This window comes from Lactuca serriola, chromosome 4 (genome assembly GCF_051521515.1).
Source record: "Lactuca serriola cultivar US96UC23 chromosome 4, Lser_US96UC23_V15, whole genome shotgun sequence".
Taxonomy (NCBI): domain Eukaryota; kingdom Viridiplantae; phylum Streptophyta; class Magnoliopsida; order Asterales; family Asteraceae; genus Lactuca; species Lactuca serriola.
The window spans coordinates 9,252,818-9,266,083 of record NC_136411.1 but is presented as its reverse complement, the minus strand read 5'-3'; the positions used below and the strand labels follow the sequence as shown (position 1 = coordinate 9,266,083).

General features: G+C 38.3%; 1 protein-coding gene across 5 annotated transcripts; it reads right to left on the bottom strand.

The window, feature by feature from the left end:
* Positions 1 to 8,274: 8,274 nt before the first annotated feature.
* Positions 8,275 to 12,967, bottom strand: LOC145101005 (splicing factor PWI domain-containing protein / RNA recognition motif (RRM)-containing protein). 5 transcript variants are annotated; one of them, XM_079038178.1, is made up of 8 exons: positions 12,280 to 12,417; positions 11,616 to 11,658; positions 10,900 to 11,150; positions 10,659 to 10,811; positions 10,196 to 10,559; positions 9,442 to 10,110; positions 8,783 to 9,282; positions 8,275 to 8,716 (listed from the first exon to the last, which is right to left on the bottom strand). In XM_079038178.1, exons 2-8 carry the CDS (start codon positions 11,653 to 11,655, stop codon positions 8,447 to 8,449), a joined length of 2,247 nt encoding a protein of 748 aa, XP_078894304.1. In that variant the 5' UTR covers positions 11,656 to 11,658; positions 12,280 to 12,417; the 3' UTR covers positions 8,275 to 8,446. The 5 variants fall into 5 exon arrangements, with proteins under 5 accessions (XP_078894304.1, XP_078894303.1, XP_078894302.1 ...); XM_079038177.1 differs by lacking the exon at positions 12,280 to 12,417 and adding an exon at positions 11,878 to 12,267 and having other exon boundaries at positions 11,616 to 11,661; XM_079038176.1 differs by lacking the exon at positions 12,280 to 12,417 and adding an exon at positions 11,878 to 12,267.
* Positions 12,968 to 13,266: the final 299 nt, after the last annotated feature.

Genomic DNA, 13,266 nt, shown 5'->3' with positions numbered 1-13,266 from the left:
GTTGGCTACCGCACAAAGCAGTACAACCTCAACCCATCCCATATGACAAACACATAAATCATAAGAATCGAGCATGCAATAACCATATAACATCACAGGTAGTCCTACAGACCCCCACCTAACATGCATAACCACTAGCATGCAACCCTAAGTCATACTCAGCATCTAACACAGCTCAAGATAGCATAGCAAATGGGCCGGCCTTGGTGCCTTAGACCCCTTAGTATAGTGAGGATAACTCACCTTGCAACTGTCGTCTGAAACTAGAAAGTTCAACTCCTGGATCACCAACACGAACTCCACCACCTTCCAGAGAGTGACAACTGATGAATCTCTTAGCTCCCCACGATTTCCTAGCCTTGATTTCCTTGCTTCCCCAAGTGTTTTCTTCTCCAAAGTTCCTCCTCCAAGCTGAGAATCAGGGTGTTACAGGGAGCGCCATTGAATCCTTCTTTCTCTCCAACTCCATCCTTTTCTCTTACTTCCCTCGTTAATTGAAACTCGGGAATAGGGTGTTAGGGATGGCCTCCTTAGCAGCCTCCTTACTCAGAGAAACCCTAGAACCACCTCCCCCTCTTGTTCATTGAAGTTTTGAGTGTTGTGGTGTGATTTTTGAAGGAAGTCTTGAAGAGAGAAGTAGCAATCTTGGAGGAGTGATCTTGGATCCAGAAACTCTACATCAAGGGCTGCATTTTGAAGGTATGAGGAGTGATCTTGGTTCAAGGGCAGTTTGGGAATCACCGAGATTTTTTGTTTGTCAATGATTCTTTTCTCTCCAAATCTCTCCAATTTAGGAGGAAGATTAAGAGAGAAAAGATACCTCCGATTTCATTTCCTTTCTTCCCAAATCATTCCAAAAATAAACTCGGGAACGCCATTTAATCCTTCTTTCTCTCCAACTCCATCCTTTTCTCTCACTTCCCTCGTTAATTGCAACTCGGGAACAGAGTGTTAGGGTTGGCCTCCTTAGCAGCCTCCTTACTCAGAGAAACCCTAGAACCACCTCCCCCTCTTGTTCATTGAAGTTTTGAGTGTTGTCGTGTGATTTTTGAAGGAAGTCTTGAAGAGAGAAGTAGCAATCTTGGAGGAGTGATCTTGGATCCAGAAACTCTACATCAAGGGCTGTATTTTGAAGGTATAAAGCCATAACCTTGACATGTAGTGTTTCAGATCTCATCTTTTGGTAGTTTAGGGCTGATTTTGGAACTTTGGGTTGGATGTCCCAAGATAAGAGGCTTCCAGAGGTTAGGAGTGTAGATGTGACCTCTATAAGACCTTTAGAGGATTAAAGTTGCAAACTTTAATAGCCTCCATGTCCCATTCATGCATTATGTCCACAATGAAGGCTAAAATGGATCGTGGATGGTATTTCACGCATGCATGGACGTAAAGTTAGAAACTTTACGTGATTTGTCCACCCTTGGACATCAGATATGTGTTTTGGGTCGATGGGATGAGAGTTTAAGGCTTAATGGGTCAAGACCTTCCTCAAAGGAGCTAGGGTTTGAGTCTAAGGCTTATTAGATGGTCTTTGGGGGTAAAGTTGGAAACTTTACCCTTTTAGACGTCCCTAGGGTTATGGATATGTTGTATGGAGCTTTGGATTTGACTGGAAGGACCGATTATGTTAAGACAAAGGAAGACTCGATGAGTTGCCCAGGCAAATCGGTGAGTTGGATCGGGTTTTTCCCATTTTTGGTCTACAGAGTAAACTCAGCGAGTTGATAAGATAACTCGACGAGTTGGATAGGATTTTTCCCATTTTCGGTCTAACGAGTAACTCGGCGAGTTGATAAGACAAAGCGGCGATTTGGTTAGGGTTTTCCCCGGTTTTTCTGAACACGGAAGGGACTCGACGAGTTGCTAGATACACTCGACGAGTTAGGTCAATATTGACCGTTGACCATGGTTGACCAAGTTTGACCATGAGGGTATTTTTGGTATTCCGGGATTTTGACAAAACTAGTCACGTGTCGATTGTAGGCAGTTGAGTTGGAGTTAGGCGTGGGACTTATCTATTCTTATCTTATCAGTTCAACATTCTTGAGAGGTGAGTCTTCTCACTATACCAATGGGTCTAAGGCACCAAGGCCGGCCTATTTATGATATGTGGATTATTGATTTATTATGCTTTATGTTGGTATGACATTTGCATGAAAGACCCCGGGGGGTTCCCGTGGCAATAAATTAAGACCATGTGGGGGGTTCCCATGGCATTTGGTGTAAGACCTTGGAGGGTTTCCATGGCAACCTAGTATAATTGCATGATTAGCTTGTATGATATTTTCTTAGTTAGTGAAGACTATGTATGGGATCCCATGGCAGGAAGACCATGTGAGGGTTCCCATGACGTGTAGTCAAGACCACGTGGGGGTTCCAATGACATTAGGTATTAGACTCTGGAAGGTTTCCATGGCATCCTTATATGTTGTATGCATGACTTATATGGTTTATGTAGCTTTTATAGCTAATATGGATTATGTGATTATGTGGACTATGTGGGGTATGCTCTGGGGAACTCACTAAGCATTGACTTACAGTTTGGTGGTTTGTTTAGGTACTTTTGAGCCTAAGGGCAAGGGCAAGACTTGATGGCGCGACATGCACTCTCTCAGGTGTTTTTATGGGACACACTGATATTTGAAATAAAAATGTTGATATTATGAAATTGAAAACAATTGCTCTTGAGATTTTGGTGGTTTATTGGAAATGTTTTGATTATTTAAAAATGAAAATTTTCTTTGGAAAAATTGGGTCGTTAAAAATCTTCTGTGAAGGGAATGAAGTATATCATTACGTTCATAAATGACTTTTCTAGGTTCGTTTACGTATACTTCATGAAGGAGAAGTTGGAAGCCTTTGATAAGTTTAAGGAATTCAAACTCGAGACAGAAGGGAAACAAAGTACAATATACACAAGCTCATATTAGACAATGGGGGTGAATATCTTGTAAAAAAATTCACAAAGTACTTAATGGAGCATAAAATAGCAAGACAACTAACATGTCCTAATAAGCCACAACAGAATATTCCTGGTAAGTAGAATGAAGACAATAACCTATGTTATCAACTGTATTCCTCGGCAAGGTCTCCAATATGTATCACCTTATGAGAAACTCTTGAACCTAAAATCAAATGACAGTCATCTTCGAGTATTTCGGTGTGTTTGTTATGTTTTCATACTTAGTCGCATGCATCATAAGATGGAGAAGGTGGTTCGATGCATATTTGTGGGGTACGATCAAGAAAGGAAAGTTTGGCAGTGTTGTGATCCAATCAATGGAAAATGTTACGTTTTTAGGAATGTGGTTTTTGATGAAACATCTTCGTGGTGGTCTACCAACCGAGAAACCCTACCTGACTCAGATGCACTCAATGAAGGTTTAGAGTCATCAAGAGTCAACCTTTATTTTTCTTATTCATTTTTATATTTATATATGGTTTTATAATTAATTTGATTTTGTTTTAAACTAATATTAATTTGATTTTAAAACTAATTTAATTTGATTTTACAATTAATTTAATATTTTGTTTTTATTGATTTTTTTAAAAACTAAATCACATTTACTTGCTAGTTCTATATCACATTTACTTTATAATTATTTTACAATTACTAAAAATACGTTGCTATTAATAACCTAATTAAGCTAAAGTTGTAATGACCAACATTAAATCACTAACAAAATTAAACACTCAAATTGTGAAGTTTGTTTGTTAGTTCTATAAGGTTGCATATAGAATCAAATTGTGAAGATGATTCCTTGAATTTCGTTAGTTAAGTATTGTTTTTATGTATTAATTCAAAATATAATGTCTATATAAAGCTTACCCTTAAGTTTTTTTTAGAGTTTCTAGTTGTTTCGGTTATATCATTGTTGCATGCTCTTTGTTAGTGTTTTCACAAATTGTATGTCTATCTAGTTTAAGATTTTTTGGCACTATTGGGAAACTAAATTAATGAGTGTGATTGGGTTCTTATCACACTAATGCACTAAAATTATCATCTAATGCACTATTGGGAAACTAAATTAATGAGTGTGATTGAGTTCTTATCACACTAATGCACTAAAATTATCATCATTTAAAACCATTCATATCAATGCAATTCAAAGTGGTCGTTATGTTATATATATATATATATATATATATATATATATATATATATATATATATATATATATATATATATATATATATATAACTATCCCTTGAAGCACATCTAATCCACTAAAATTATCACCATTTAAAATCATTCATACAATACAATTCAAAGTGGTTATTATGTTGCATATACATATCATGGTCTATGAAAAAAAAAATAATAAATAAATAAACAAAAAACATCACTGCATCGTCTCTGTGGTATGGTATAGTTTAAGAAAAAAAAATTAAAAAATCAATAAACTAACCTCAAAATGTGGTCAAAAAAACGGAATTCCTTTTCTATGGGGTGGTGAACCTTCTTCCCAATCAATAGAGAGAAATGGGGTTGTGATTTAGGGCTCCATATTATTACAAATAAAGGACCAAACATTTAGAAATTAAGAAGCAATCAAGCAACAAAACCCTTACCTTGGTGGAAGATGAACTCGGAATCAGCTTCTAGCCCATGAGATCGCCGACTGCAAGCTGTGATAGGAAATGGTGAGGCGACTGCAAAATGAAAGCTGAAAGGGGGTTTTGTTATCAGGGAAACATGTCGTCGGTATAGGTCGACCAAAACACCGTCGTATAGCTTTAGTTCATTAAAAAATAAAATAAAATAAAATAAAGATTTCACGCGGATCGGGGCCCCCTTTTACCAACGACATGTCGTCGGTATTGCCTCGCAAAATGACATCGTTCCCATGTTCTGCGACACGGATTAAAAATAAAGGGAAATTAAATTTTTATCAACCTATACCACGACAAGTCGTCGGAATAGGTCGCATAAAACGACGTCGTCTCGGATTTCTGCTACAAGGAAATAAAATAAATGGAAAATATTTTTTTAGAACATTTTCCAGACGACAAGTCGTCTGTAAAGCTTTTCGATATACCGCCAATTTTTCATCTTTTCCCGCCGAGTCTGTACCGACGACATGTCGTCGGTATAGCCCTTCCGGTCAAAGTTTAATGGTCAACATTTTTCCCTTTGTACCGACGACATGTCGTCGGTATAGGGCGACTTTTGCCGACGACATGTGTCGTCTGGATAGTTGTTCGTCTGCACAGGATGGAATTCATGTACCGGGAGTATTTAATGTCGCCAACTCAGATGAAAGTGGAGAACAAGAAGAGCTAAGGCGATAATCAAGACTTAGAGAACCAAACCCTAGATACGCTAATGATGCCATTGTTGAAAGCTCCATTTGTGAACCAAAATCTTTCAACCAAGCATGTGTCAAAGATGAATGGGTGACAGCAATGAAGGAAGAGATGTCAACCCTAATAAGGAACCAAACCTGGGAGTTAGTGCCTAAGACAGACGACGTGAAGCCCATATCATGTAAGTGGGTATAGAAGATAAAGAGGAACCTTGATGGATCTGTGGAAAGGTATAAGGCCCGACTGGTAGCCCATGGGTTCTCACAACAGTTTGGACTGGACTAGGAAGACGTGTTTAGTCCAGTGGCCAATGTAACCACGGTACAGGTTCTTTTAGCCCTAGCAGCAGGTAAAGGGTGGAATATGTGGAAGATGGAAATATGCAATGCCTTCCTCTATGGCGATATAGATCATGTTATACATATGGAGCAACCCTTGGGATTCAGAAGTGAAACTCACCCCAACTATGTATGTAAGCTCAAGAAAGCTCTTATGGGCTTAAACAATCTCCCAGAGCATGGTAGAGGAAGATTGCATAATTCCTCGAACACAACGACTTCACAATGACGGCTGCTAATGTAGGTCTTTTCGTAAGAGCAACGGGAAAAGAAGTTGCAATTGTCTTGGTGTATGTCGATGACCTGATCATAACAGGTGACTCCATTGAAGCAGTTGCTCAAGTGAAAGAAAACGTATGTACATGTTTTCACATGAAAGATCTTGCTAAGCTCAAACACTTTCTAGGTTTGGAAGTGAAGTATGAGAATTGAGATATCATTCTACACCAACACAAATACTCTATTGATCTGTTGAACGGATTTGGAATGCTCAACTGTAAGCCATCAGTGACGCCAATTACACGAATGTGAAGTTATTGGTTAATGGTAGTAGAGAACTAGAAGACCCAACTATGTACAAGAAAATAGTTGGCAACCTCATTTATCTAACATTAACCCGACCTGATTTGGCGTTTGTTATAGGTATGCTGATTGGATTAATGCAAAGTCCAAGAAGATCTCATTTGGTTGCTATCCATAGAGCACTAAGGTATGTGAAGACTACTCTACGCTATGGACATGAATTTAAGAGGGAGTCAAAGTGCAAATTGCGATGTTGATTAGGCAGGGGATATAAACACTCGTTGATCAACAACCGGATATGTGTTTACTGTTTATGTTGGGTTCAAGTGCAATATTGTGGTGTAGTAAAAGACAGTTAACCATCTCCCTATCCACAACCGAGGCATGATATCGAGCAGCTGTCATGGCAGCTCAAGAATATGTATAGCTAGTTCAGCTCTTGAAAAGTCTCAATTAAAACGTAGATTGAAGCATCCCACTCTTCTATGGCAATCTTTTGTCTATCCCGTTGGCAAAAAACCACACTTTTCATGCCATGACCAAACATGTGGAAGTCCATTACCATTTTATTCATGAAAAGGTATTGGAAGGAGAGATTGACCTTCAATATGTACATAGCTCATAACAAGTTGTAGACTCTTTCACTAAAGGACTGTCAAGCAAGAAAATTGTAGAGTTATGCACTCAAATGGGGATGATTGAAGTAGGTGTTAAGAGGGAGTATTAAAATCCAACACCAAAGCGTGCATAACTATGTTGTGCATGTGTCTATCTTTTAATATATGTTAAGTTTACTTTATTTACTTTTATAGAAAAGTCTTTTGACTTTGTCATTTTAGATAGTGGGTTGTCCTCTCTAACTTTCTTTTTGGTTTTCCTGTCATTTCCTTTTTCGTGTAAGCCTTCTTAGGCATTTAGTTTGTCTTTTTTTCATTAATCAAGTAATACACAACCTTTGTGTAAGGTGCTCTGTGTGTTTTATTTTTTTGCAAATACTCACTAAAGTTAACAAGAAGTTAAAGGTAAGTTTTCGAGTTTTATGTTTATAAATTTTGAGATATATGTATTTATTGTTGCAAATACCCGAACCCGATACCATGTAGTTGTGAACCCTATAGCAGTTCGGTATATGATTTTCATTATTGGCCATAATCGGTTGCAGTATTTTGTGGATGGAACCAATTAGGTCCGGTTTCGGTATCAAACTCACACTCACGCCTAGTGTTTTCTTTGAGGCAATGGTTATAGTGTGTCTGTCTTAATACATTCTCTTTGTTCTGAAACTGTTAGTAATAAAATTGTTCGGTTTTACTTTCACCATATTTTGTGATCATTAATTGTTTGATTCATAATTTGGGACCAAGATTAAGAAACCATAAAGTTTCCAACAAGACTTGACCACGTCCTATGGCCACAATGTTTCCAACACGATTAGATTTGACCAAAAGTAGACAGACATTACCACTTGACCCAAAGCCATGATGAGCCTAAATCATAATGACCTTTGATTCGAAAGATAACCAATCAGTTTCTCTCTACTCTTTTTTTTTTTTTTTGAACAGCCAGAAAAATATATAGAAACAAAACTTTTATCATTTATTGCAACAGAACTTGCCATTTTATTTTTATATACTACTATCGGAAGTTACATAAAATGCCAAAATGAAATAACAAATATAATTTTTACATTAAATAAAAAAGTGGTGGGGTGGTTTATTTACATATTTACACTAGAAGATTGTTAACAAATACATATTGCCTATTGCCTAATGCCCTAATCTATTTATTTTTTACATTTAACCAAATAATTAATACGAAAACTTACAAAACACCTTTGAACTCTAAAGTTGTCTTGTGCATTAAAATAAGGAATACGAATACACTTTGGGCTACTTTCCTGTTTCGTTTCCTTTTTAACTGAATTTATTTATTTTACCAATCACCATGAATGATATGACATTATTTCACATAACATAACAAGACATGACAAAGACTGAATCCATGTGACAAAAAATAAAATTCCAATATTTTGTCTTGTGTATGAAATGTTTGGCATCCTTTATATGTTATAAGATAAACAAGTAATTTTTTGTAGAGCATGAAAACATAGTTGGAAGATTTTAAAATAGAATTATTCAAAAGACACATACATGGTGTATGATTAAAGAAAAGAAAAAAGAATTGTTATAGAAAGAAATGTACTAAAGCTATAACGAGAGCGAATGGAAGTACCACATTGGGATTGAGATTGAGATTGAGAAGTGAAGAAAGATGAAGATTCAAGAGGAAGCCTTGGATCTTCCAGGAAGAGAGAGAGAAATGCCAGTGTCGAGTTTCTTGATCTCAAAAATGAGCATCCTCCACATCTTTAGAACAAACATTTCAGCTTCATCGTCTAAGATTGACTGAAGCCGATCCAACATTTCATTAGCTGTCACATGTTCTTGAGTGCTTGACACAATGTAATCCACCAGTGTCGTTTCCTCTTCCCCCAAAAACTCTGTTATCTTCTTTGAAATCCATGGTCTCATCCTTTCATGCACTCCATTCTGCAATCAATCAATTGTTTAGCAATAATAACCAATGAATGAGTAGTAATTAAAGAGTATACTGACCTTATCATAAGTTCCCCAATTAATCGGATACGAGAACAATTCATCCTTGGTTTTTGGAATTGTATCAATCAACTGTTTAGCATCCAGAAGCTTCTTATTATCCGGTGTCTTTGCTTTCTCCTCATGATTCCGATCCCTATGATGGGATCGTCTACTCCGTTCCCTTTCGGAATCGGGTCTCTCGTCTTTGGAATTGGTGTTTCCAATCCGTTTTGCAAATTCAGCTGCTGCAGCTAAATTAGGAGAAGGTGCAAGAGGCGTAGTGTCTCTCACGGCCTGCAGTTCCTCTGTTGAGTAATCGATAGGAACCAAAGGCCGCATCTTTTTGTCCTTTTCTGCATCTTCATCTTCCTCTTCATGGAAAAGTGATGGGACAGCTGTCCTTTTCCCTGACCCCACAAGACCAAACCCTAGTTTTTTCGTCTGGACACTGTTGCTGTTGCTGTTGCTTTGCCTTGTTTCTGAATCCTCACCATCCCCATTCTGTGTAATCCTGTTACCTGTTATGTGCCAAAAATAAAATAAAATTTCTCTGAATATGCGAGTAAATGACCATTTTACCCTAACAATTCACAAAACAATAGTGCTACTATTATTAGCTACATCATGCTAAATGTATTCAAGTCAAAAAGAAACGAGCCTTTATTTAGTCAACTTACCAATCTCGTTTCCATGTGGCATGTCAGCAGCATTAGTAGCCTGGTCAACAACAGTAGTCTTACTTCTGATTCCCAACAAGCTTCCATCAATCAACATAGCATTTTCGGTCCCATTATTGGTGTTATGAGATAAAAGCTCTAAAGCATGTTTTTGTTGTTCTTTCTGCAATTCTCTTTCCTCTTCGGCTTTCCTTTTAGCCTCAGCAATCTCTTCCTCCTCTTTAATCCTATCATCCATGTCTTCTTCCTTCTCCCTTAACCTCCTTTTTCTTTCTTCTCTATCCTCTCCACTACTTCTATATTTCCTCTTCTTGCTATACCCATCATCGTTTTCTTGATCCAAAATCTCATATTTCCTATCTTGTTCCCTATCTTTTTCCCTTTCTCTCTCCTGTTTGCGTGTCCTTTCTTTCTCCTTTTCCCTGTTTTCCCACTCTTTCAAACGTGCTCTGTATCTGCGTTCATCTTCACGTATTTTGTATTCCCTTTCCCTCTCTCTTTTAGCCCTATCTTGCTCTCTTTCCCTTTCATATCTTTCCAATTCCCTTTCCTTTTCACGTTTCAGGTCTCTCTCACGTTCTCTGCTTCTTCTACTGCTTCTGTCAGGTGAACTTGTTTCAGGTCTCTCATTGCTTTTGCTCCTCATTTCTTCATCGTTTCTATCTTCTGCTGTGCATATGCGAGTCAAACAGTCAACCAATTAAGTCATTCTGTCCAGATTAAGTAAAAAAGAAACATCCCCTTAGCTATTTACCGTTTCTTGTTGCATCCACATCTGAATGTTCAGGGGTTGAATTTGGAACAACATCAGAAGCAGCTTGTGGGGGTGGAGGTGGTGGTGGTAAAGGTTTATTCTTTATCCTCTCTTCTATCATTCCTGTAAGCTTTTCACTAGCTTCTCTGTCTGCTTCCTTATCTTCATTACTCACAAGGCCAAAAGTCGCATATTCATCACTTTCTTTCTTTCCATCATTCTTATCATCTTCCTTTTTGGATTCCTCCATGGAAGCCTCCTTTTTCTCTTCCTCTTTACCACCACCTTCAGTATTCTTCAACTTCTCTTTTTTCTTCTCGACATAACTCTTGAGATACTCTTTGGTTGCATTATCAAAATTCAACTGTAAACTCAAAATCAAGAAACATGTAAGGAGATCAGATAGAGCATGATTTACATGAACATACACGAAGAAGAAAGATAGAGAATGCGGAAACCATACCATGAGCTCCTGACCATCAATACTTAGTTTACTCAGAAGCCTTAAAGCACGAAGAACTCCTTCAACATTTCCAAATTCACAAAAACCAAAGCCCTTCAAAGCCCCAGTAGTGGGATCTGGTACACGTTTCCAACTTTTAACAGGCCCACAGAGCTTCAAAAGACATATAAATGTGTAATAAGTCCATGAACATTGGGCAATAAGATCTCTGTTTCCAGTAAAGATGTGAGAAAAAACATACCTGCAAAAGGGAGAGCATGAACTCATTGTCCACCGATGATGCGATCTTGCCAACATAAACTGTGGTCATTGGCTTTTCAGCTGGAGTTATTGTATTGATGGGTGGCCTAATGATTGTAGGGACCACTGGACCCCGCATAGCCATCATTGGTGGGCGTGCTAATGATGGAATGACTCCCACTGCTCCAAGTGGCCTTTGAGGATATGCTGGTCGCAGCATTTGTGGATATGGAGAGGCATAACGGAGAATCCCTGCAAAAAGAAGACAAAAATACTATGCAAACTTGTTAGAGAAGGTTCACCGAATGAATATTGAAATCTTCTGTTCAACATTTTAAACAAAATTATTAAGTCAACTTCTTAACGAGATCAAATCAAACATTGTTTACCCAAATACTAAAAGCAATTAGAGATGGCAGCATAGGCACACCAGCTGAACAGATAACCTGAACGAAAATAAGGACAAGAATATGGAATTCATAGATCATGGGATGTACGAAGCAGCTTACCTCATGCATCCTGAAAAGTAGTGGCCTTGTCAAAATATTCCATGCACCAATCATGAAGAATTGAATTTAGTAACAAGAGACTTCCAAAGTCTCACAGATAAGATAACATGACACTCTAATTTGTGTTCCAACATTATTTATATCTTGAACTATTATAGTAACAGCAAAGAATAGAAACCAAATAGTGTAGTTGAAAGGATTGTGATACCTTGGCATGTAAAGGGCAAGAAGCACTCAGTTGCAAGCATGTTCTGCTGCCGACAAATCACGATTCAAGAACCCATTAAAGGGAAAGTAGACTAAGATAAAAAGCCTACTAAAAATGAACATGGCACAAATTGTTTAGCATGACATGACGTTCAATTTCTAGAACTCAAAGGGTCATTTTGGATCATAAAAAGTATATTCTTTCCACTAATGTTTGTCTATGTAAAGGAGAATGAAGGAAGCTAGGCAAAATGTTTTCATACCAAAAAAGTTGTGGGAGTAATGGTCTCTAAGAAACTGCGATATGGATGAGAGCCTTCCAACCTTTCTCACCATGACATCAATCAATAGACGACACTGTACGAGAAAACATTTTGTCATCGGTACTCCCTAAACCAACACTACTAACTCCTCCCAATTGCTCTCCACCAAATTTTTTTACACTGTTATTCACACTTGTAAACTCTTTAATGGCTAAATCCACACATGTATAAACAGATTCCTATAATGATTCGTATACATACAAACAGAACAGATGTATCAAACAACCATGACCAAAATTCACAAGCTTTTTCCACTTTGCAGCCAGATATCAATAGCAAGTCGATTATATATTCCAAAATAAAACAGGCACAAGCAATACAAATAAAAGATAAATGACCCACCTGGAGGATTCATTGTGCCTTGAGGAACAGCCATTTGATAACCATTAGGCATCGGCGCATACATCCTCATTGGTTGCTGGCCAGGCTGCCCGTACTGTGGCGCCATCATTTGCGGAATCGAAGACATCGCGCCGCTTGCCTGCGAGGGCGCCTGCATCATCACACCTGGCGGCTGAACCTGGACTTGGACCTGGCCTTGACCTTGAACCCCGTAGTTCTGGAAATTAGGGTTCGGTATCGGAGAAAACTGAGGGGTAGTTGGAAGAGGCAACGGCAGCGCTGCTGGCCTGTAAGACGGATGGAGAGTAGAGACGTGCGAAGGAGGCACAAAGGATTGGATCTGCGGCGGCGGCGCTATGTCCTTCGGCTGCGATGGTGTTGGTTGTGAACTATTAAGGGTATGGTTAAGGTTTACTGTTACTACTGGGGCGTTGATGGTTGTGGCGGGAGTTGCAGACGGTGGTGCAGCCGACGAATTTGATAGATCCGAATTTGGTGGATTCGGATTATCAGGAGCGTGTTGTTGGGTGGGATTTGGTTGCTCTGTGGTTGTTTTCTCCGGAGAGTTTGTTGAAATCGCCATTGATTCTTACAGGAAGAGATCGAAAGAGATCGAAGATGACGATGACAGAATTCGTGTCCTATTAAGATGCTCAATTTTTGGTGCCCTAGTTTTGATTTCAGTAAATTTAAATAAAACCACCAAGGTTGCCTATTTGGTCTATTTTAAATGTGACCAAATTGCAAAATAAAATTTGTTACATAAGGTTAAAGCAAGACGATATACATTATAGGAACATAGTGGTGACATGTTACTTATATTAACCGTCTTTTGTACAATGAATATTATACTATGCAGACCGATATGCAGTGATGCGGTGGTTCTTTGGTGTGCAGTGATGCGATGGCTTTTGTTGTGACTGTTATTTTCCCGCGCTTTCTATCTTTTTTTTCTCTTCAACGGCTATAAACGGTATGCAGTGATGC